We start from the raw sequence: 26,582 nt of genomic DNA, 5'->3' as shown, positions 1-26,582 counted from the left end.
GCACTGGAACTCTAAGCATGTAGAATAGGCAGAAACTCAAGAACTCCTGTCACTCACAAAAATGCATTTTTACTTTATTTTTTTAACACACACACAGAACAAAGACTTGTGTTCTTTTTAATTATTTTATTTCTGTCCATAATTTTGTAATGATCAAGACTGGTTTGATCTGGGTGAGTTTGCAGACCATACTGTGCTGTGTTGAGCTCACAGGTGTGCAGAACACGGCCTGGAAATTAAGTCATGAGTATCAGACAACAACTACACACACACAAACTAATACTCCAGTTTGAGAGCAGCACATGCTCAATGACTTAATACGGGTAGAAGAGGGTCATTGTTTCTGTGCTGCTGAAAATAAAGTTTCTGTGCTGCTGAAAATAAAGTTACCGCAGCTGTTTTTCCAGTATGAGAACCACAAGCCGAAATCCACATGGCTCTACATAGATACAGAACAGACACTAGTGAAACATTAAAAAAGAGATACTGGAAATAAGCTTACGGATAGAGCTGTAATAAAAAGGGTCATTAATTTTCTGAGCACAATAAATTAGGGCGGTTAGTATTGTTGAGGTTTGTCACTAGACAGAAGTGATCAGGAGTTTAGATAATTTAATGGAAATGTTTAAAAAACGCCCTTGGAGGCTGCTGTTTAGGGGAAATCAGGGTCTTTTATTTTGAAATAGACCTTTATACTGAGCTGCGTTGTCAGTTTGCTCATGGCTTGAGCACTCATTGCGGTTACTGTTTGTGCACTGCTAGTCCCGGTTCTGTTGCCCCACTGGTAGCAGGCTAGTCTGTGGGAATGTGCAGTCCTTGCCGCTGTGGCTATGCCTCCCAGTCCCCCTCGTCCTCCTCCCCTGTGTTTGGCTGCTGTGGCGCGGGGAGGGGCGGAATGGCGTCGGACATCCTGGCGAAGGCACTGCCGGAACTGGCCGGGGCGTCTCCCCCTCCCTCCCCCGTCACCGGACCCTTCCCAGAGATCCCTTCATAGAGGAAATCGCACAGGTTTACATCACACACTCATTTCAATTTAAACAGGAAATCATAATTTACACGTCAAATCTCACCACATTTACACACACAATTTAGTCTAATTTACACACAAAATCACATCAATTTAGCACAATCTAATCCTATTTTTTTTTTTAAACATGGCATATCGGTAAAACATTTTTCTTTATTGAAATTTTAGCACAATTTATAAATTAACACAATGTTATAGCAAACACTAGCTAGTGCTACACTAGGTTACAGAAAACTGTTTGCAAGCCATGCTTTTAGACTGTCTTGTACTTCCTGAGTCACCAGTGGATGAAATGGCCCCCACCCAGTCAATGACTTCTTTACGGTCAATAGCCAATCAGCTGCTTCCCTCTATTGACTGAAAAGCTTTCAGCCAGTAACATGCTTTCACCCAGAAGACACTGCTGAGGTGAAATGACCCAGGAAGTAGAAGTTCAAGAAGAAAACCCAAGAACAAGGCATAGAAACTGAAAACTTCCTTTAACCTAAAGTAGCACCAGAGATCAGGTTTTAGAATGAAAGCACATGTGTATCTTTCAAAACTGCACATTTTAGTATGTAGCTAATGGATGTGCAGACTGAATAGGGTTTATAGAGTTATTTGGATATCTGCAATCACTTTAAGGGAGAGTGGGGGAGGGGGTATCATGAGAGTTATGCCCTCTTGGCACGGAGCACCTCCTATATTCTGAAAACAAAGCAAACAGCACTTTACCTTTCCTCCTCAAGGCCAGCTTATTGAAGAGATCAGACATCATGTTCCCGCTGCTCACTGTGGATGTCACTGAAACGCAAGAAGACAAACCCTCGTGTTCAGAATGAGAGGAGCTCGCATTTAATTTATACAGTGCCTTTCATACAAAAAGCATCTAAAAACTGCACAACACAAAGCAAAAACATTTACAATAAAATACATCTGTATTAGGATCTCAAAGTATATCACACACAAAACTGCCAACAATTAGACCATTACATTAAAAACAATCTAATCAAGAAGATTTTGAAAACAGCAATTAAAGAGATAATAAAAAAGCGGTTAATTAATTGTTAAAATAATAATTGCATCAGAAAATCAACACTCTCATCTCAGTAGCTTTCAAATTTCAGTCACAAATATTACTGTCAATTTTCAGATTGAGGAAGTGTGTGATTCAGCTCAGACACTTAATCACAGTGGTACTCACTTGTGATTCCTTCATTTCCAGCCAGGTTCCTATTGACTACACTGAAGCAACACCCCTCCATGCACTGTTCAGGGTCAGACTGGTATGTGCTGGACTGTGCTCCAGTGTGCAGTGTCCACTTGCACTTTGCCCTACCTTGCTCCTGCTCCTTCTGCTTCTTCTTCTCCTTCTTCCTCTCTTTGACGTCGCGCAGTTTGGCCTTGCCAATCCCGCCGGCCTCGCGGATCGACTCCAGGAGGCTGGCCCTACCGTCCGATGGCTTGAGCACCTCCGATGGTGTGCCCCTCACTGGAGCTGGGGGGGTGGGGAAGAGCATGGGGAACTGGTAAGCCAGCAGCACAGGGTCAATCAGGGCCTCCTCACACTCTTTATTGTTTAGAATAAAAATCAGGAAGTAAACCAGTTTGCATATTTAAAAAAAATCCTATTCTGGTTATTTTGCAAAAAATATGAAATACTTTAGCGCTGCACAAACCAACTATTTGATTATTCGTATTAATCTATCCAAAGAAATCAGAAGCTGGCAATCAGGCGAAGGTCACTGGTGTTGATTGGGCTAATTTACCATTCCAAACTGAAGAAACAGCTGCTCGAATTTCTGATGATTGCTGCTTTTCTTACACTGATGAGAACAGCAATCCACACAAATCCAAGTAGATGTTTCTTCAATCGTTTTGTTTGGAATGGTAAATTAGCCTGATAAACACCAATAACTCACCTGTGGAGAGCTTATCAGAATAATCAAATAATTTGTGCAGCTCTACATTGTATATAATACACAGTAGCTCTTAGACAGCTTGTCATAGCATGTACGGTCTTGGGGATTATCTTTTGCCACAACAGACTCGTTTCAGATCAGACTTCTCGGCACAATTTCAACTCAATACTTAAAATTCTTTTCTTTTTTTACTCTCTTCAACCTGATCAAACAATGCTCAACAGGATTCAGAGCTGGAGAGAGACAGTAGTCTGTGGACCAAGAACCTTGTGTTTAAACATTAAAGCAAAATCAATTTACTGAATGCACCTGAGAGAAACCAAAAATCATAAAAATTAACAGAGGGTATCAATATGTTTGGTAATAAACTAATTATTTATTTATTAGTCTAATTAGGGAAGGATGTTAAATGCTGAGACTTTAAATACTGGAAAGATAATGAATGCATCTCTGAGCCATCCTTGTACCCAAGCTGATCTCTCACTGCACTGGAGACACGTACCTGCTGTGGAGGGCTGAGTGTTGGGGATAGGGGGAGGCGGAGGAGGGGCTGGGGGGACTCCCAGGGGGGTCCCTGCGATAGGGAGGGGGGCTTCAGGAGGAGGAGGAGGAGGAGGAGGAGGAGGAGGTGGAGGAGGGGGTGGGGCTGCTTCCCTGAAATGAACATCTGGAAGAAAAAAAAAAATTAAAAAATGTAACAAAACACACATTAACTTTCATCCTTCTGTTCAGAATCAAGCAATAACATTCAGATGTCATCTATCTCCGAAAAAAAGAGATTTCCACATCTACACATGCTGTAGCTCGTTCTAATAAAATAAAATACAAAAACTGTTTTAATATATTGGTGTACATGGTGTACAGTATTTTATAAAAGCTAAAAATAAATTAAAAAAATAGAATAAAGGCTAAATATATTATAAATGTTAAAAGTATTGTGACAAAGGTATCACGAGAAAGAAAAAAAATATTTCCACAATAAATAGCAGGGCAGCCACCACAAGCTGTTAATCAACCGTTTGACATCCCTTGTGTTGATCCAAACAGTTCTGCCTATTTGTTGCACCATTAAGTTTTATTTGTAAGCTGCAAAGGGGGCTCTGGATGTATTTTTCATTGGGTGTAATTAGAATGAAACACACGGTTTCCAAGCAGTACAGGCCAATGCGATCGGTGAGGGAGCTCCGCTCCCCTCCCAGTCCAGTACCTGGGCCACTGAGCTCCCCTGCCTCGGCCCCAAAGGAGGGCAGCTCTGGGATGCTGCTGGCAGCTCCGGAGGGCGCAATGCCAGGCCCCAGGTCAGCGCTGTAGCTTAAATCATCCGCGATGCCAGGCAGGTCGGGGAGGTAGGAGGGCACATCGATCTCTGGCACCTGGCCCAGGTCCGGCACGTAGAAGTAATTCTCTGCCGTCTGAAAGAAGCGAGGGGGAAAAGCAGCTTGAAATCAGCTGTGTAGAGACACGTCTTATTCTGCATCCTTTTTTACCCACAACATACAAAACTGCTGCTTCACGGGTTCTTGTCACTGTACCTTGATATGTCACTGCATGTCAAATGTAAAATAAATGAATAATTAAAATATAAATACTATAAAATACAAACTAAAATGAGTATGTGCATATAAGGTTTCAATGTTTAGTCTTTTAACAAAGTTAACATATTGAATTATACACCACTTTGTAGTTTTCCCATATAATTAACGAAATACTGAAAAACTTAAAAATGTGATATTTCGAAATCTAGCATGAAATACTGTACTACTAATGGCTTCCAGTAGACTTTGGCGATATCACTTTGTAGTTTCTTTGAGTCAATAGCTGCATAGGTAACAAACTCAGGTTTGTCTTATTAAAGTCATAGTAAAAACAGGAATGGATCAAACTGATGCACTGGGAGTCTTATTTCCATCCCTGCATACATTTTTGTAATTATTCTGAAGACCCAATTAGCCCAGAGTGTTACAGAATGTTTGGATGCTCCTCAGTTTCGGTACCTGTCTCTCCAGCTGCTCTCTCTTCGTCATGGACAGCGGTGCGTCGAATGGCTTCTCCTTCTCTGTCTCCAGGGTGTTCTGTGTCTTTGTCACGGCCCCTGCCAGCGGGTCCAGGAACACATACTTCTTATAGCTGGTGAAACAGAGACAGGCCTGAGGTGGTGACTGCAGGCAGTGTAGCCCAGTGCTCAGAGGGAAAGGACAGGGTGAGAGGCTAGGCGCAGCTCAGAGCTGGGGTGGGCATTGTGACCTACTGATAACAGCGGAGGGCTAAGAGACAGTGTGAGCACACTGCGGGACTGGCATGCAGTGTAGTACAGTCAAGAGATAAGGGTTTATAGACTTGGACGCAGTGTGTTCTAGAAGTTAGGGTTAGGGTTAGGGTTAGCAGAAGGACTGGGAGGGAGGGAGGCAGTGTGGTCTAGTGGTTAGAACTGAGGGACTGGGAGGGAGGCAGTGTGGTCTAGTGGTTAGAACTGAGGGACTGGGTGGGAGGCAGTGTGGTCTAGTGGTTACAACTGAGGGACTGGGAGGGAGGCACTGTGGTCTAGTGGTTAGAGCAGAGGTATTGTGAGGCAGAGCAGCCATGCAGAGAAAAGGATTAGGAGCATTGCGTACTGGATTAGGCTGGAAACCAAGACCGAAAATCAGCTACACACGGTAAATGCAAAAACAAATTCACCGGCTCAGCATCAAACAGAACAAACTAAAAACCAAGAGAGTTGAAATGCATTTAGCAACCTCTTAATTTAAATTAACTGAAAAGGAAGACAACCAAAAACCACAGGGTGAAATATTAGTATTAAAATGAGGCCATTAGCACTGCGGAGACAAGATTAGCAAGCTCATTTAATGGGAGTCACAGCCCCTCTGCTACGGGCTGTGAAATGATCTGCTCTGAATCCTCTTAAATGAGGTTTACTGACAAACTACAGCACTGCAAATTCTGAGGAAGCTAACAGCTTTGGAAACATACTGACTGGAATTTGAATTTCAAATAACAACATGAACTGAACCATCTTCTAATGGTCCAATTAATTTAATGTAGCTTAATATCTTAAACACTGAACATTATGTCATGTATGATTTACTAAACAAATCTACATTAAGATGAGCAGATTAGCAATACTGCTTTAAAAAGGAACTTGTCAACAATTCTCTTGTTTGGTGTCTTTAAAACACTCATTAACCTCATGTGTACAATCCAATTACATAAGTAAATATCACTGCATTTTACTTAAAATAATACTTTTTTTGGTGCTTGAAAACCTATATACAGAGAATATATATTTACAGAGTAACTAACTTTTTGTTATGAAGTACATGTACTTTAGTATTGGATAGATCTCCTTGTATTCAACACAGTACCTATTGTCTGGGATGTTTATCAGAATACTTTTTTATGCACTGGTTCAAAAATATATTGCATGTTTAAAACTACTTTTATTTCATCTTCTTGAGGCCGAGTTCAGGGTGGAACCCTGCTAAAATCTGCACTAAACTGGTTAAGAAAACATTTCCCCTCCACGGTTACTGCCTGGATCTCTTCCATGAGACCCAAGGCTTGGATTCAATACTTGGAGTTTAAGTTAATTGATGGACTTAAATTAACTTTTATCCAATTAGACAGAATTTGAAGAATCCACACTTTTCAACAAATCCACAGGTGAAATGGGTTAAAAGAATCACACCAAAAATCGTGTACTGCTCTGATCTGCTGGGAATCAGCGTTGATTAGGGGTGTGAGGATTCACTGCGTATCAATGAATCGCGACTCTTTCTTTAAATGATGCATCGCATTGTAATAGAGGTACAAGACCAAAAGCACAACATAGCTCATTGTATTTTACTCACAGGTTCTCTGTGGTGTTGAAGAGAAGCAGGGAGCTGACCGAACTTATGTTTCTGGGCAGGCCTCCCAATCCTTCCTCTGTCTCATCCTCCGAGCGCCTCTTAGTGTTTGCACACACAGGGAAGTACATCAGCTTCTCCTGGGAGGGGGGGGGGCGACGACACAGGCCAGGATTCAGATTCATATTCAAGGGGCAGCATTGTTAGAAACATAAGTTAATCACCATGACCTACCATCAACTGTATGCAAATAAATAATGACCTGTGACAGACAGTGAATGAATCCGAGTCAACAATCTCCATCTCAACCTGTGAGGGCACTGTATAACAGGAACAGTGTGCCCCGGCCTGGAAGGTTTGACTGTTCATTCCAGGGTCAATTGGAAGTCGGCCATCCAGAAAGTTGGCGGGGTTACAATACCAAAAGTCATCTCTTTAATGTGGTAGGTGATGTGTTAGTGATGGATTGAATGATATACGTGATTGCACTCGCTACCGAAGGGGGTGTGACTGAAGGTTTATCAGGGGATGTGGCCAAGCAATCTGTCCTTGGGTATGGTTACAGAAAGACCTATAAGGACGAACTCTGTTTATTAAAAAAAATACAAAAAAAAAAGTGTGTTGTTTTGCCTGTGTCTACTTATACTGTTATTTGTCATTATAGAAGGATAACCTTTGGGAGCTGTAGCTAAACCGCCAGCAAACAAACCTGGACTACACTTCACCATTGTACACAAATAAACCTGTAAATCACCACTTTCACTAACAGCACTCACTCTGGACTTGTGACCGTGTTGTGTTTGTGCGTGTCTTGTTTAGTGTATTATTATTATTTTGGGACTGAAATACACAGAATATGGTTTTAAAGATTGTACGTAGCAAGTGTCATTAGAAGTAGACTCTCCTCAAAGTTCGTCACACACCACGTACGCCCACTGTAGGAATTGTGTACTGCAAGAAAAATTAAATAACTAAAGCTGCTTTACAAGTAATCAATAAAACTCAACAGGGTGTACAGTCGATATGGAATACCCCACTGTTCTGCAAAGCTGTGTGCCCTCATTCATTACGCAAACATTTGCATAGCCTGTACTTATAAAACAGATAAGCTATGCAGGCGGCCAGCTGTGTCTCATTTGTAGGGCAACTGTTTCCACAGCAATCATTACAGAGTGCTCCTTGTCCTGCATGTCCCTGTGTCATCACCAGTCCTATGTGCTTAACTCAACAGCAACGTGTGCATCCTGCGTCAGTAAGGATGCACTGTGCATCACATCAAGGGTCACACTGTCAGGCATTGTGTTTTTTCAAATACGACAAAAAGGTATTTATACACAGAAAAGGCTGATGTTCCTAAGCTATGAGAATTATGAAGGCATATTATAGCAAGAAGCCTTAATAACAGACTCACTGCCTGTTTATTTTCTAGATGCTGGTTAGTGATGTTCTTTTCCTGTTTCTATGTTAGAAAGGATTGAATTCATGGAGAAAGTGTGCTGTTTACTGTAAATCCTGGAGCTGAGGGCTTAAAATGTACGACTGGATGGAAATAACAATTAAACATTCTCAATATACAGCAAGCACTTTACACTGGGTTGAATAAACTTTATTGGAAATGCAGATTTACCCTCAAGTTTCTGAATGGCAAGAGAAGCTTGCACACCTTGCAGTAACTCGCTCTACAGATGTAGGCACGCTGCTCCTGATGTTAAAAACAACAGCGCCCTCTTTCCAGGGCGTACAGAGTGGCCTCATCAATAAAAGATGGGCTGTCAGAGTGCATCTCCATCTACACACTCTGCAGAGCAAGGGTACACGCTCCCACACTCTTGCACTGTTGCAGGCTCAGCAACTTCCACTTTGTTTTTCATTCATTATTTACCAGGGCACTTTTTCATGCGGGTCCTGCCTCCCTCCTCCTGCAATATGGATGAGCCTGGGGCAGCTGGGAGTCTTTATTGAGAGAAGCAGCTGGAAATCTAGGAGGGCAGCTGGCCTTCAGTGAGTAAGGGCAGAAGCAAAACTCATTTGATTCTCCCTTTGAGCTGCGGACACATAACAAGCACTTCAAAAGATCCTTGTTTGATGTACAGCTATGGTACAGTATTGCATCACCCTATATACTTATCTAATTTTGCTTCATAAAGTCGAATGAAACCTGCTGAATAATGCTACGTTAACATGTTGAATTACATACCGCTGTGCAGTTTTCCATATACTTAACGAAAAACTGACAAATGAAAAAATGTGGCATGAAAACACGATTTCCGAAAAGACGTCACAAATCTTGACACGTTACTCAATTAGAAGTAATCTAAAGATGTTTTTGCTATTACTAAACCAACCAGCTTCTTCCTCTAATGACAATGCTGAGGTAAAATGACTGAGGGAGTGGAACAGTAACAGACTTCCTGAAAGTAAGGCTTGCAAACAGAGCTTCCTTTAACTGCGTATAGTACCTATTGTGACAAATTCACACATTTTTAAGCTCTGTTACCAGCTCTCAAGATCACCCTATAAAATGGCTATCACTGCTATTTAAAATATTATAATTCAGGCTTCAGATTTTTGGTTTTAACCAATAAAACACCCCAGATACAAAAAAATGAAATCAGTGGACAGCCAATAAACACTGGAAAACACAGGAAAAACTGTGGAAATGGTTAAACAATTCACGTTGACTTGACCCTTTTCCCATTAAAAAATAAAACCTACTACAAAAATAATAAATACATAAGAACATAAGAAAGTTTACAAACGAGAGGAGGCCATTCGGCCTACCTTGCTCGTTTTCGTTGTTAGTAGGTTATTGATCCCAGAATCTTATCATGCAGCATCTTGAAGGATCCCAGGGTGTCAGCTTCCAAAAACAGTTGGGGAGTTGGTTCCAGATCCTCACAATGCTCTGTGTAAAAAAGTGCCTACTATTTTCTGTTTTGAATGCCCCTTTGTCTAATCTCCATTTGTGACCCCTGGTCCTTGTTTCTTTTTCAAGTTGCAAAAATCCCTTGGGTCGACATTGTCAATACCTTTTAGAATTTTGAATGCTTAAATCAGGTTGCCGCGTAGTCTTCTTTGTTCAAGACTGAACAGATTCAATTCTTTTAGCCTGTCTGCATAGGACATGCTTTTTAAACCCAGAATAATTCTTTGCACTTGTTCTAGAGTAGCAATATCCTTTTTGTAGCGACATGACCAGAACTGAACACAGTACTCAAGATGAGGTCTTACTAATGCATTGTACAGTTTTAACATTACTTCCTTTGATTTAAATTCAACACTTTTCACAATATATCTGAGTATCTTGTTGGCCTTTTTTTATAGCTTCCCCACATTGTCTAGATGAAGACATTTCTGAGTCAACAAAAACTCCTAGGTCTTTTTCATAGATTCCTTCTTCAATTTCAGTAAATCACATTTTGCTGCTTGTCAATGTCCCGCCTTCCTGACTTGCATCTACCATTGATTAGTTCTGAATACTTTCAACCCACCCCAACTACTGAGTGCCAGTACATTCCTATTGGAGACTCCGCTTTGATATTTAAAATGAGATTACAATCAGGATGGAGGTTTGTTAGCGGGATTTAAAGCTGTATTACAGTTAAGATATGGAGAACTTAAAATAGAATTGTGGCGAAATGTACAAAAATGCCTACACACAAAAACCCCAGAAGAATGTGCCCATGACCATAGGGATTTCGTTGCTGAAAACAGCAAAGGAAAGAAGGTATAGTTTAAGATGGCAAGTACTGTCGAGTTACTACTATACATATTTTGACAGAAATAAAAATGCTCAAGCATTTTGAAAAGTAATCGGAAACACTACTGTCACACAGTATATCAAAAACGAAAGCCCCAACAAATAAAACGATTTACATAACATTCGAAAATAGCTAAAAATAAGCACCGAAAAATATAAATTAATAAAACCCGAAAAACAGAAGCCCTAATTTTAACTTTAAAAAAATCTTTGCATAAAGTGGTTTGTTTTAAATAGGGGTAATTACCCTTTTGTAATGGTTAACATAGATAAACAAGTCTAGTAAGTAACAAAAGTGTTAAAATCAACACAAAAGTATTCAGTTAAATCAGCAGCCCTTCAACTAGAATCTGAAGTATTTAACAGCTCAGCATGCAGTACACAAAGTCAACACCAGATGACAGTACCAGACAGTAATCCCTGCATTCTCACTGCATGTTCTGTTTTTGGACTGGGTTAAGAGAAGTTTGTTCAGAATGGATTCTGATGCCTGAATGAATGTGAAGTCTGAATGATTGTGAAGTTTGAATGCATTCCGTACACTCTCCCCATCAACTGAGCGGGTATTACATCACGGCTGCTTGAATTGTATCAGTGAGCACAAGTGCTCCTTTTACTTCTTCAGAAGCAAACATCAGGGGGCAGGGGTTACTTCAGGGGGTAATTAGCCAGTTTCCAATCAGATGACTGAGGGAGTCGATTTTCAGGCAGAGACAGATGAACTGTGGATTACACCAGCATCCACTGGGGCTAAACTGAGCCAGATTCAAACCCAGACTGGTGACTCACTGTGCCACCTACAGCAGCACCTCCCTCATCCCCTATGTTAGGACCTGAAAGATGGACTTGGTTCAGAGAAACCTATACCACAATACCCCTTATAAAAAAGATTCCCATAGTGAAAGCATAGCAAAGTGTGATAAAAGCACAGTGAAAGCATTGCAAAGAACAGAGTGGTAAAACATATGAAACAGGGTAAACTATGCTAAATGCATAGTGTAACCATGGGAAAACTGCAAAAATACCATAAGGTACCATACCATACCATAAGGGACATGGAAAATGGTGTATAACTACATGTGCTCCTTTTTCTGCACAGCACAGACCAGACAGAAAGTCCTGGCTGCTTCGTACTTAGTGTTTAGTTAATTACATTGTTATTTAACAAAGCTTGTGTGATAAATTGACTACAGGTACCATACCATACCATAAGGGACATGGAAAATGAAAACAATATTTCAGTAACTGAATTCCTTGAAATTAATGACAGTTTAAAAAAAGAAAGAAAAAAAGAATAGCGACTTGTTGACTACATGTGCTCCTTTTTCTGCACAGCACAGACCAGGCCAGACCTGCCGATGTGTTTTGTGTACCTGCAATGCCTGCTCATCCAGAGGCCTGTGCTTCCCCTGCACCTTGTAGCGAGGGCGCTTCTGAGAGCTGGGGTCTGCAGCACCGGAGAAGATGGAGGAGTAATCCTGCAGCCTCTCAGTGTGTCTTAGCAAGGAGAGTCTTGTTTCCATCCCTGTATTGGCGTGTCAAATATTTATTGCCACTTATTTAAAATTTACACTACATTAAATTCAAAGTAAGGCTGCATCTCCTCTTTCATGAACATTAATAAGGAGAGCAGGTGTAGGGACACTGGTGCCCTGACTTAAATGCAATGCAATTTCAGTCGACCAAGTCTCTTCACCCTGATTCTAATTTATCCTGCATGTATAAAAAGCACAGTTCTGAGGAAAATGGAACTTCCCCTGAATTAAGCAGGTGTCACTTTCAATAATGTCTCACTGTGAAGTCACCGGTTCACAAAATGCTATTAGAAAACAGGATAATCTGAGGTAGCTTTCAAATCTCATCCTGTTCTGAACTTGGTTTTCATCCATATTTAATGGACACACTCAAACTATTCATTACTCTTTCAGAACTTTTCTAATTTACTGGCACAGTGAAGCATTTGCTGTATCTCATTTTTTAACCATAACTTTAAACACTTGACTATAAAATACACCCATAAGCTTTATAAGAAGTACCAAAAAATGAACTGAAGAAATTATAAACACACAATTATAAACACTTCATCAATGTGCACGGCTATGATTTAAAATCATCACCAATGTACACACGTATGTGTGCATTTAGCTCTAGAAGCAACAGCGTGGCCAAAAGATCCACCAATCCTTTCAGATCTTCCACCAGAGAGAGTCATCTCCCTGTCTCTCAGCAACCAGCTTCACTCATGTGCTAACCTCATTTGTCTCCATGGAAACTTACCCAAATGCTTTTTAAAAGCTTCACATCCAAATGAGGATTAACGTCCCTGTACACAAGCCAACATGAAATTCTGTACTAAAGCAGATGAAATCAACCATCACAGGGATGGAAATAAGCCTCCATTTCTGGTTTCACTCGGAGTTTAACAAGACATACCTGAGCTTGTTACCTATACACACTGTGGGTGATCAAGCTTGAAGTAAAACCTGGAATTGATTAAACTGCTATGGAACAGGAGTCTTTTCCATCTCTGCATCAACTAACCCCCCCCACCCTCAAATAAAGAATATCACTCAAGGTGTCAATAATGTAATTAAAATTAGAGGCTACTGAGAACACTTAAAAAGGAATGATGTATGAGGAATTTATCCAGGTCAGATTCACACTGGGTTTAATACCGTAGCATCCCTGCTCAATCACTGGAGGTGGACAGGAAGCAGCACATTCCTGCACCACACAGAACACACATCCCCTGCCACTCAGACACATTGCGGCTCTTCTGCTACAAGTACCAAGGGGTCTTCTATGACCATAGAGGGAGCAAACAGGCATGACCTAGGTTTACAATCTGGATACATGTGTAACGAAGCACAGCACCCCTGAAATACTGGGGTGTTGGTCTGGATACAGGTTAGATTGTTCCCAGCAGAGCTGCTGTGCCAGCCCTGGCTCAGCCCAGCCCAGCCTCTACAGAACAATCCTGAGCTACAGCACTTCCACCCACAGCTCCACTCATGAGTACCAATCCCAGCCAGCACCTCCTGAAGCAGCTGTTTATCCTGGTTATCCATACACACCTGCAGGGGAGCCATGATCAGTTAAACATTGATCACCACATAGCTTTTCTTTTATATTCATATTAACAGTGCCCCTGGAAGAAAGCGCATTTCCTATAATTAAATTCCAGACAATTTCTCATCCATTTCTATTTTCCTCTGAAAGCATAATTACGGTGCTGTGTGTCTAAGTGGAGACAGTCAAGTGTCATTGCCTCAAATCAGCGACAGGAATTCTGAGCAGCTCCAGGATTTAACCCTAGCAGGGCCCAGGCTCTACAGCCAATGGAGGATCAATAACATATACTGCAGCGAAGAAAATAAGACTCCTATTGCTCAGCAGTTTTATCCATTCCAGGTTTTTCTATGAGCTTGATTAGCCAGTGTGTATAGATAACAAGCTCAGGCGGGTCTTATTAAACTAAAACGAGGAATTAATCAACATGTTATGTTACTTATTCCCATGCTTGTACCCTGCACAGTGATCCATTCTAAATGTTAAAGCAAAATAATTAAGTCCTGGTGATGTCAGTCAGGACAGCAACCCCTGTACACCACATACAGAATGCATTTAGTAGGTACATCAGAAACCTTAAAAAAAAACCAAAACAACAACTGCTTAACTGTATATTGAAACAACATTCTGTAATAAAAGGTGCGAGCAAGAGTCAGTTTACAGCGCTGTACCTGGCAAAGATGTCACAGGAGATTGTCTCCAGGTACTGGAGGGCGTCGGCTATCTGGTGAATGGCCTCCTCCCGCCGCAGGTCTGGCTGGATCAGAGGCACGGAGTACACCTGCCCCTCCAGGAAGCGCTTCGGACTCATTCTGCAAAGAAAGAACAGGGTGAAACTGACAGGCGCACATTCCTGCCTCTGCTGAAAATACAAGAGCAGAACAATGTGCAACATCCTCAACGAACAGAGCTAGGCATGTGCTACAGGCACATGAATGGGCCGCTGGTCTATACGGATGCAAAAAGGATCTTGCTATACCAAGGAAGCAGAATGTCCAAAATCTTCGGGGCACTAAGCCAGGGTGGGCCAGTCCTGGTTCAGAGAAAACCTGTGTTAGCATTATTGTGGGGGGCAGGGGCGCAAGAGAAAGCCTGTGTGAGCATTGTGGGTTGTAAAGTGGATATCAGCACTTTTAAAAACAAATTTTACATTTATTTACTGCAAAAATGTAAAATATGCCTCTCGTTTTGAGTGATCTTTTTCTGTATTAAATATATTACATATTTTTGTTAAATTCTGGGCAAAGTGCATTCTGTTTTTATTTTATGTTATAAAAAAAACTTAGTCAGCATTAGTAATGTAAGTTACCCTAAAAAATTGTGTGTAGAATACACACACGATGGAATTGGATACTGCAATACACGTGAGTCATACTGAAGTGTTATTCTGGGCCTGTGATCAGGCCAACAAGACAAAAAATGTATTTGACTTACTAGGCTACCATACTTTACATATCATTTGATAGGGGAGGGATTGAATATCACTGCAGAATCTTTTTTTTTTTTTTTTTTTATCATCATGTGCAGTCACAAAGACGGGCATTTCTTTATCAAAGGCACGAGACCTTTTAAAGCAGAACACAAACAAAATCATCACAGGAACTTGTTTACAGCTAAGAATAAAAAAAAACTGTAAATCCGATATATTTGAGTTACTTACATTAGAACACACATATGCAAATATAATCTTTGCCTCACAACCAAATCCTTCAGCATACACCATTCTGAAGCCCTGCTTTATACAAAGATATACTTGGACCACTGGACTGACATGTATATGCTACATATTCCTGCCCCTGCTGTATTGTCAATACTAGATTAGAGCTGCTGGGATCATAGAAAAAGTAGACGAACATGAATTGTACCCACAGCACGTACAGTGGCTTGCGAAAGTATTGACTCCCCTTGGCATTTTTCCTATTTTGTTGCCTTACAACCTGGAATTAAAATGGATTTTTTTGGGGGGTTTGTATCATTTGATTTACACAACATGCCTACGACTTTGAAGATGCAAAATATTTTTTATTGTGAAAAAAACAAGAAATAAGACAAAAAAACAGAAAACTTGAGCGTGCATAAGTATTCACCCCCCCAAAGTCAATACTTTGTACAGCCACCTTTTGCAGCAATTACAGCTGCAAGTCTCTTGGGGTATGTATCTATAAGTTTGGCACATCTAGCCACTGGGATTTTTGTCCATTCTTCAAGGCAAAACTGCTCCAGCTCCTTCAAGTTGGATGGGTTCCGCTGGTGTACAGCAATCTTTAAGTCATACCACAGATTCTCAATTGGATTGAGGTCTGGGCTTTGACGAGGCCATTCCAAAACATTTAAATGTTTCCCCTTAAACCACTCGAGTGTTGCTTTAGCAGTATGCTTAGGGTCACTGTCCTGCTGGAAGGTGAACCTCCGCCCCAGTCTCAAATCTCTGGAAGACTGAAACAGGTTTCCATCAAGAATTTCCCTGTATTTAGAGCCATCCATCATTCCTTCAATTCTGACCAGTTTCCCAGTCCCTGCCAATGAAAAACATCCCCACAGCATGATGCTGCCACCACCATGCTTCACTGTGGGGATGGTGTTCTTGGGGTGATGAGAGGTGTTGGGTTTGCGCCAGACATAGCGTTTTCCTTGATGGCCAAAAAGCTCAATTTTAGTCTCATCTGACCAGATTACCTTTTTCCATATGTTTGGGGAGTCTCCCACATGCCTTTTGGCGAACACCAAACGTGTTTGCTTATTTTTTTCTTTAAGCAATGGCTTTTTTCTGGTCACTCTTCCGTAAGTCCAGCTCTGTGGAGTGTACAGCTTAAAGTGGTCCTATGGACAGATACTCCAATCTCCGCTGTGGAGCTTTGCAGTTCCTTCAGGGTTATCATTGGTCTCTTTGTTGCCTCTTTGATTAATGCCCTCCTTGCCTGGTCCGTGAGTTTTGGTGGGCGGCCCTCTCTTGCCAGGTTTGTTGTGGTGCCATATTCTTTCCATTTTTTAATAATGGCTTTAATGGTGCTCCGTGGGATGTTCAAATTTTCTGATTTTTTTTTTATAACCCAACCCTGATCTGTACTTCTCCACAACTTTGTCCCTGACCTGTTTGGAGAGCTTCTTGGTCTTCATGGTGTCGCTTGCTTGGTGGTGCCCCTTGCTTAATGGTGTTGCAGACTCTGGGGCCTTTCAGAACAGGTGTATATATACTGAGATCATGTGACAGATCATGTGACACTTAGATTGCACACAGGTGGACTTTATTTAACTAATTATGTGACTTCTGAAGGTAATTGGTTGCATCAGATCTTATTTAGAGGCTTAATAGCAAAGGGGGTGAATACATATGCACGCACCACTTTTCCGTTATTTATTTTTTAGAATTTTTTTAAACAAGTTATTTTTTTCATTTCACGTCACCAATTTGGACTATTTTGTGTCTGTCCATTACATGAAATTTTACATTTTCAATTTTAATTCCAGGTTGTAAGGCAACAAAATAGGAAAAATGCCAAGGGGGGTCAATACTTTCGCAAGCCAATGTACAGCACGACAAGATGTCAAAATATGTGTGGCATGCACTGTGCACAGATGGACAGGTGACACTGCATAGCCCCACATCCTGATACTCAACAGCTTGGAAAAAAAGTCCTTAACATGGCAATTGAGTTTGCAGTTCCCTGGATATCTAAAAATGCCTCGGCAGATCGTTATCCACGTGAACAATAAAAGCAGAGAAACAAGTCGAGCAAGTGTCTTTCTGAGCTGACCCGGGCGTGCTCCACATCAGAAACACACCCCACTGTCGTGAGAATGGATGGGGTGTTCAGGTCAGGATTGAGTGTGAGGGGAAGGGGATGAAGCTCTCCTGACCCCTGCTCTATCACACAATACAATGTAAACATTCTTTGTGACCAAGAAGCTGGATTTGAAACAGCAGTATTGCATTAAGCCACTGCACCACCCAACTCCCAATATTACTAGCATTTTAAAGCATGGTCTTTAAAGAGGGTGCCTGACAGCGTCTCCATCTCTGCATGAAGTAGAATATAATTGGTATTGACTGACAAGCCACCATTTCAAACTTCCAGTACTTCATATAATGAATACAATTTTCAGCGTATTGGCATTTGTGATTTGTAATTAAGTGTCAGTGAATTCCATCAGTGTATAAAAACACACTTATTAGCCTACCACAGACTGAATCCATCATTTAAAAGTTCTTTAAGAAGTGTTTACTCAAATGAAAGGGGAGAGCTCCCTGGAAGGACTCAGGAATACTCAATTTAATTTGTTGCACACACAGTACAGTACCTGCAGCTTCAACAGAAACTGGAGCAGGAGAGGAAACAGCATATCATTCTAGGCAAATGACAGGGTAGTCAGGGCAGTGTGGACAGACAAGTAAACAGGCTATGATCTTCATGAAGCAACAGATTCATTAAACCCCACTTACTAGTATTACAGTATTTCAGCCTACATCTAATACCGTATACTGTAAACTGAGTCCTCATAATGTCAATTTGAACAGGCATGAGGTTTTCTGGAGCAAGCACTGTACCTGTAGGTATTTTCTAATGCTTGATTAGATAAAATTGCTGGTGAAAATTCATAAAATATGCAATGCAACTGTTGATCCCCTCAATGCAATTATCATTTTATTTCTATGTTAATAGTCTATTACACCCCCACACTGCCTTATCCCAAACTAACTGGTCTCCTGGGTCATTCAAAACAACATGAGTCAACACAGGCTCGGAAAGTTTCCTCTTCAGAATCACACTGTCTACAGCATGTGGTTGAAGGTGTTGAGAAACAAACACATCCAGTTATTTTTGGCCAACTGTACTCAATAATGTTTTCAATGACAGTTCAGCTGTAGAACCATCATGCTGTGCACCATTCAGCTTCCATACACCAGGTCTGCCCTCAGAAGCCTGGAGATGCGGAGGAGCTGACACACAATGTTACTGCAGAGGTCACACACAGTACTATCATGGATACCTGGGTATTGAGGCTGTCTGTGGAGGACTGAAACATAACCATTAAAAAAAAATTATAAATAAAGATCAATAATGTGACCTGCTTTTTAAAAGAATCAAACCTGACTGTCAATTACTTAGCATTGAATGAACACAGAAGCCAAATGTATAGCATACTGTACATCATTAACTAGGATAGGGGAGGACTGGGGAACATAATTCAACCAGTACTGTATGTACAGCTATAGTACAGTATTTCATGTTAGATTTCAAAATCATATTTGTCATATTTTTCAATTTGTCAATTTGTTTTTCGTTAAGTATATGGAAAACTACAAAGAGTTATGTAATACAATATGTTAACGTCACATTATTCAGCTGATTTCATTTATCCAAATGAAGCACAACTTGTTAATTCTATAGGGTTATGCAAAGCCTTTGGCAATAGCTGTAGAGTAACCCAGGAGCATTATTTACTTATTTATTTATTTAAAGTGAAGTAATCAACAAAAGCACAAGCCTGCACCTACCAAGCACACTAGCTTTGGAAAAGTTTTGAAATGAAACACCATATGGGAAAAAAAAGTAAAGCAAATTTTCCACTGCCTGATGTAAAACCTTGCAAATCTGGCCACTGCCTTGCACCTCAATGGTATTTAATGTATCACCCTGATTATAAAGATATATTAAAATAATTTCAAACTGCTGTAGGATTAAAATAATGTAGAGCCGCCCACGGGAGACATGCTGCTCTCAGAAGTCAATACAGTATTTAACCCTTTATGAGGCCCCAGTAAGCCTGTGCATGTGTTAAGAGCTCAGCACATCTCTCTGTGTTACTGTGATTTAGAGCAGCATTTGTGTCCTCCATTGGGGCCTATTAAAGGATCCTTTAAAATGAATATGGCAGCTATGAAAAAGGCAACTGTGATGGATGTAGCTGTGTAAACTGAGCATTAGCCATGTGAATCTCATTCCGCGTTTGATATACAAAATTCTTTAAGCCTTTTCTGTGGGACCGCAGTATATGCAGAACGGTGATAGATGATCAGATGATGATTGGCATGGTGCTCTGTACAATACAGCTGACAGCCCCTACAATCTGCAGGCAGGATCCAGGAAGGTAAACAGAGCAGAGGACATGTGGGGGTGCGTTTCCAGACACCAGATCGAAAATAAAAAGCTTGCAACAGTATTTTAAAATCAATTATTAAGGACACTGTGAGTCAATGAACTACTGGAGTAGTTCTCATTACCTGGGCAGGAGTTTGGATACAGCAGATAATCCCGGACCTCTTCATGCATTATTCTGGAGTTTCTTCCAAAGAGCCGGGATAGAGTAAGTGGAGTCGGCTTTTAAAACCGCAGTGCTAAGAGAAGTTTGCTCAGTACAGTAAGTGCTCCGGCGCTTGTACCAGCTGTAATTGGTGTGCCATTGACAGGCACTTAAAACCGTGCTAGCAGTATAGCTGAATTACTAGCAATGCATGATGAGATCCCCGCTGTACAGTGGCTCTGTAGGGCAATGTGAAGATCAAGATACTGTAGTAGTAAGGGAGGCCTCAATTGTGCTCAATGCAACAGAACTGAGCAGTTTGCATTGCACCACAGAGACCCATTTAAAATGTGCTCAAACAGTGGTTACTACACAGCATAACAGTGCAGGTTAAAAGCAACAGAAGAGAATTCATAAATGACTCTCTGGCATTAGAACCATACCCTGTATTTCTGAGGCTCGGCATACTAAATTCTGATGGGCATGACCAGTTTTCAACCCAAAGAGAGACTGGGCATGTATCAAATTGTACCAAATTCTGACATGAATCCATTTCCATAGGTTTATATTAGACAAAGGCCAGCTACTGCCTACTGTGTCACAACAAATTCCAAATTCCTTCAATTAATGCCAACATTGCCCTGATAGTACTTTATTACTATTTTTTTTTTTAAATAAATTTTGTAAATTGGCAATTATTTGACTATTTTCTCCCAATTTGGCATATCCAGTTATTTTTTAGGCTCAGCTCACTGGGCTATAGGGTGCATCCTGCACTCCACTCGGGAGCCCCACCCAGATAGTATTTTAACATGCTTTGTTTTTCTCTAGCTAACTCTGCATTAGGAATTGAGTCCCAATCCTAACTGGGCCAGAACGAGTTCCAGTGCAAAGTGGATCGTCTCTGCTGCCAATAGAAACAAATGAGACTCATTTAAAATTTGGTTGCAGTGCCAGATGGAAACAGAGCATCATTCATTTTACCAAGCTGTAGCCACAGCCTCACCAAGTACTGAGTAGTTGCAGTTGCTGCACTCGGCAATCCCCACTTCTGCCTACACACTCAAGACTGCAGCAGGAATTTGCATCATCCAGAAATCTCATTACAAATTGATCAGGCAAGTTTCTTTACTGCATGCTGTAGGGCGTTCTCTCAAGTGTAGCAGTGATTGCTTCCCCAGGGAGCAGCAGCTTTGAGATTCTGATGTGCTCAGGATTCCTATAGAAACATACAGTAGCAGCTCTTTCCCTGGCCCGGGCTCTGTTAGAATGCACAGTGGGCTGCTTGTCAGGGTTTTGTTTTAACTGGGACCTAAATATTCCTTTTCATGACTGGCTTCCAATTACACATGCAATAACCCTCATGGCTCTGGTGAAATGTGTTAATTATTGTGTGTAAATCTTGACAGCGGAGCACAACACAAACTAGAACATGAGGGGGATGTCATCCGTATCAGATCGAATAGTTTGTAAACTTAAGTAACAAGGACAGACAAAAAAGACCTGCATCATTGACATGACCCAAGGTAAAAAAAAATAAGGTAGTGAAGGGATTCATTTTCACTGGACACCACTTGTAATGGAACACCTCCTGTTATACAGCTTTTTCGAGACCATAATAAATATACCGCTGTGTAAGAACTGTGAAGACACTGTAAGAAAGCCACAGGTCTTTATCTTTAGGTTAAAACAAAGTAAAACACTGGTACTAAGGGAAGCCAACTACAATCCAGAGGATGCCAGAAAACAGTTAGGTCCTTAACCAAACAGTCACACAATCCCAATATGGCTGCCACCTTAAGTCACAGGTCAAAGAGCAGAGCGCCATTATATTTTGCCATTATATTTTCCCACAGCACTGTAAATATGAAGTTGGCATCTCAAAGGGTTTGAGATATTAGTGGTTGATTTAGCGGTTGTGGCTGCAAATTTCCACACTGCACTACAGTAAAACAAAGCATTGTATTAAACTCCCCTGTGGACTGCAGTTCTTCTTTGAAATGAGTCACACACTAGGATGCCCAAAGGTAATCTCATTTCTGTTATCACAACCTTTCAATTCCGACGGAGGGAGGTAGAGGGAAATTATGCCAGAATTAATTCCATTTCTAGACTTGCACCCCTGGAAGCCCTCAGATGAAGGATTCAGCAGGTAATATATGTGAAAATTATTTGATATTTATTAATGGCATAAACTTTGCTACTTCCGTCCTCCTACTCTCAAACATTCTAATTATCATTTCCTTTGAGAGCACGACATAATTATTCTGAGTGAATTGTGTTGAAATGAAATGCCATCTCTAACCAAATTAATTACACAGTGTCTTCAGACTATATTGTAGTTATGGAGATGCACAAGCTAGGAATATCTAAAGGATTAGTGCCATGCAGTGGACCATATTTATGTCCTTTGACACAACATGCAAATGAATGAAATACAACACAATGAATGCATTAAAAACATTCTGTTTTCATTTACATTTGACGTGGCTTAAATTCAGCTGGAGCTGAGCTCCAGTAAATATTTCACACCTTGACTTCAGCGAGAGGCTGTACTGTAGTGAAATCACAAAATGCAACTTCACTACAAATAATTATGAACATTAATTTTCGAGGACTGCTGCATTTTACTTTCATGGCAAGTATTACAGGTGAAAATATTTCCATACAGTCTATGGAGAACTGCATAACAGGAGTGTGACTTCACCATCTGTATGTCTGGCCTTCCTTTCTCTGGTCATACTGGTATTATGTGTGTGTATATCATGTGCAACTGGAAATGCGCTAACTGCTGTATAAACCTGACAATGTATTTGATTTGTTTCAGTGATTGAAATAAGTCACTACTATCGGCAGACCTGGAACAACATATCGGTTTGGTTGCCTAAGAATGTAAGAGCTTAACTAAACATTATAACGAACTTAAGTACTTGACTGAATACCCTGTGAAACGATTTAGTACACTGTCAGCATTAGTTTATGAAAACCTTTTTTATTTTCTTTATAGTAATTTGTGAATCTAAAACTGGGATTGTAACACCTGTATTTTTATTGCAATGCAATTTACTTAATGTGTTGGGAATCAAAGACCTTCTTTGAGGAAGTTCATTGCTGCACTTCACAGGTTGATTCACGCATTTGTCTTTTGGAGTTTTACATATTTTACGTTTTAAGTTCTACTTAAATGTACTTGTATGTAATTTCCTAGTTGGCTACTGAAACAGAAAAACAAAAGGTTTAATAAATTATTATAAAACCTGTCGAACAAATTGCTTTTTTTTTTTTTTAAAGATGTGCTTGGGACGGTGGCGGGAGATATTTCAAGTTAACTTAATCTGCAACGTTTTAGGAGGCAAGATCAATTAAAACGCTCAAATTAAGCAAATTATTTGTTCAATTAACAAGGGTTTTATTAAGCAACTGAGAAACCCGAAGACACCGTGTTCTCCCCGAGGACCGGGTTTGCGAAGGCTGGGAAAGCCGATTCGACGCCTACACCAATAACTGAAGAGTCGTCAAATTAACATAGAAATAGAAAAAAAAAAAAAATCGGTGAATCGCTGGTGATGCTGTAGTCAGTGTACAAGTGCGCACTTGGGTAACCAAGCGTTAAACTTAGGAAGTGATAGCAGGTGACTGTCATGTGAGTAGTATTCAAAGTTCAAGTGTAACACTTTTAAACATACTGTAACCCTCAAAGCCACCATACACAATCATTAAACAAATTATGTAATATTCATGCAAGTGGAAACGTAGTAGCTTACGTGTACATACATCTATCTAAATTTATAATATTAATGCCAGTGAAAACATAATATGTAATACGTACATGCTCCTCTGCGTATTACGCAAATAACAGACACGCATTAAATTGCAAATGAGAGGTCTTCTAACATTTTAGTTACAGACGGCAGCATAACGTCAGGAAAAACAAAAAAACTAACCACCAGAACACATTTATAGAAACGTATAAATGCTTATCCTTCTCCCTCCCATTTCGCTGTCTTAACTCAATCGAGCAACCCCTTTCGCCCTGTGCTAGGGCCATCCCCAGCTCGTACTCTCATCTTTGGAAATTCCCAGGCTTAGATACATCTTCCAGGCCCGTTAGTCTAATGTTTTTACACCATGTCGCTTGTAAACGCTATCTGTTTTAAAATATAAATGCTATTGTTTAATAACCTACTCCTTCCTTACCTTTCGGTCTATTGGTATGTAGTCGCGTTATTTGACTTCCCCTTCCTCCAACTCTGCGCTGTGTTTTGGTTAAATTGACAACCAGTTTCTGCAGATTCCGCGTGGTCTTAGCGCCTGCCGTGCAGTATTGAACCGCTCTCCCCCCACTCAGGCAGGCAATGTCTCCTCTCGGGACATGGGATGAGAACTGAGTGTGAAATGAGACAGGTTGTTTTAATAGCTTGTGAACAGACTTTGATATTCCTGTGCTCATCCATGGGACAAACAAAACACCACCCATGATTCACATCAACCCACAGGGGAAAGAAAGCCTGATACACATAACAGCTCTGCTTTTTATCGTTTTTCTATTCCTGAACATACACCTTTCAAGACCATTGCTGTTTGGAGGAGTGATAATAACCTAACCTTCAAGACCAATTCCCTTACCTCCTATAAGCCCCAGCTATCTTATCACTAGTTGACCTCTCATCCCTTTGTGGATGCTATTGGTATTTTTTTTTACCCACTTTATATCACAAAACAAATGTTCCACTTTCCTCTGGATCGTCACGGTTTACAGTTTGTCCCACGATTTCAGTCACCTTTTGTTTGTACCAAAGATAAATGGTATTCATCTATTTCAAAGCTGTTGGCGGGGGAAGCTGATGCATGATACAGACACATACTGACACCAGAATAGAACAGCATGCATCCCCTACATTTTCACATCATGGAAAAGACAGACAGCAGTTCAGAGACCTCCCATTCAAAGTCAGTTAGAAATCCACATAGTCGATACTGCAAAACACAAACTTCAAAACCGTTCAGAGAATGTCAAAATTCATAACCACAGCATGTAGCAGTGTCTACAGACTGCATTAGCTGTATGTACCAGAGAGGGAAATTATGCTCCCATTGCAGCCCATTCCTGGTTTTACTATGTGTGTAATAAGACACACCTGAGCTTTTTACCTACACACTGGGGCTAATCAAGCACTTATTAAATTAGTGAAACTGCTATGCGGTAGGAGTGTTATTTCCGTCCCGTTCCGTACACTAACCAAATGATCTCCAGTGCAAATGTAGCAAAGAGGATTCCGTTAGCAGTATGGAATTACAATGTTTTAATCAGCCAAACACACTGGAAGGTAAACGGCCACTGAGAGAGTTTCATGGGGGTGTGACTTTCTGAGCTACTCACTTAAAACACTTCACCTCTTGTTGCTTCAAATCCAGAACTGTGCAACACAAAAAAATAACGAGTAACTCCACAAGCGCCAATTAAGTTCCTAGCCAACCAAAAAACAGCAAAAATGTAAAATACAAATTCAAATGTTGCATTGTGTTTTGTTGTGTTATCTGTTAGGGATAGTAGTGGGTTAAGGAATCCACAGCCCTGCATTTGGAAAATCTGAAAAAAAAAAAGAATTAAAAGCAATTGAAGAACGGAAACATCTTCAGAACGACAGGGCAGTGATAATAGTGGCAAATAAATAAATAAATAAATAAATAAAACATTCAAAGCTACAGACCCCCTTCTCACAGGCACATGTTTAAGAATCCTTGGCTCTGTGGGAAAGAAGTCAATTGTTTTTGCTTTAATGACTGAGCGCTCCCTCCCTGGCACTGTGTGTATATGTGTGTGTGTGTGATCTGTGTCACTGGAGCTGGATCCAGAGCAATGGCTTTCGCCATAGACTGCACCATTCCCTGCACTCCAATCTCCACTAGCACACCTCATTCTGTACAGACTGCATTGTTCTCTGCACTCCAATCTCCAGTAGCACACCTCATTCTGTACAGACTGCATTGTTCTCTGCACTCCAATCTCCACTAGCACACCTCATTCTGTACAGACTGCATCATTCCCTGCACTCCAATCTCCACTAGCACACCTCATTCTGTACAGACTGCATTGTTCTCTGCACTCTAATCTCCACTAGCACACCTCATTCTGTACAGATTGCATTGTTCCCTGCACTCCAATCTCCACTAGCACACCTCATTCTGTACAGACTGCACCATTCCCTGCACTCCAATCTCCAGTAGCACACCTCATTCTGTACAGACTGCACCATTCCCTGCACTCCAATCTCCACTAGCACACCTCATTCTGTACAGATTGCATTGTCCCTGCACTCCAATCTCCACTAGCACACCTCATTCTGTACAGACTGCACCATTCCCTGCACTCCAATCTCCAGTAGCACACCTCATTCTGTACAGACTGCATTGTTCTCTGCACTCCAATCTCCACTAGCACACCTCATTCTGTACAGGCTGCATCGTTCCCTGCACTCCAATCTCCAGTAGCACACCTCATTCTGTACAGACTGCCGTTCCCTGTACTCTACTCCATTTAAAATGCCCTGTTTGAATGTCACCTTTGTTCCCGCTTATATTTGTTCAGGAGAGAATCACAAATCCGTGCATGCCTACAGAGAAGGTCCTAGCAAGAGATTAAAGAACAAAAAGGTTATAAAAACCAAGACTTAATTGGATTATAGCCAATCTGAAATATCTATGGAAGTTTGGTGAAGAGCAAATGTGTGAAAAAT

General features: G+C 40.9%; 1 protein-coding gene across 1 annotated transcript; it reads right to left on the bottom strand.

Annotated features, from left to right (window-relative positions):
• Nucleotides 1-111: 111 nt before the first annotated feature.
• wash1 (WAS protein family homolog 1) lies at nt 112-24,170 on the bottom strand. Its single transcript, XM_041253937.1, has 11 exons — nt 24,043-24,170; nt 14,264-14,414; nt 13,553-13,607; nt 11,907-12,058; nt 6,777-6,913; nt 4,923-5,055; nt 4,136-4,340; nt 3,431-3,595; nt 2,346-2,576; nt 1,742-1,810; nt 112-986 (listed from the first exon to the last, which is right to left on the bottom strand). The coding sequence occupies exons 2-11, from the start codon at nt 14,411-14,413 to the stop codon at nt 829-831; spliced, it is 1,455 nt and encodes a 484-aa protein (XP_041109871.1). The 5' UTR covers nt 14,414; nt 24,043-24,170; the 3' UTR covers nt 112-828.
• Nucleotides 24,171-26,582: the final 2,412 nt, after the last annotated feature.

The sequence above is a fragment of the Polyodon spathula genome, chromosome 7 (genome assembly GCF_017654505.1).
Source record: "Polyodon spathula isolate WHYD16114869_AA chromosome 7, ASM1765450v1, whole genome shotgun sequence".
NCBI classification, from domain to species: Eukaryota; Metazoa; Chordata; class Actinopteri; order Acipenseriformes; family Polyodontidae; genus Polyodon; species Polyodon spathula.
The sequence above is the reverse complement of the archived record's forward strand: the minus strand, read 5'-3'. Positions and strand labels throughout refer to the sequence as shown.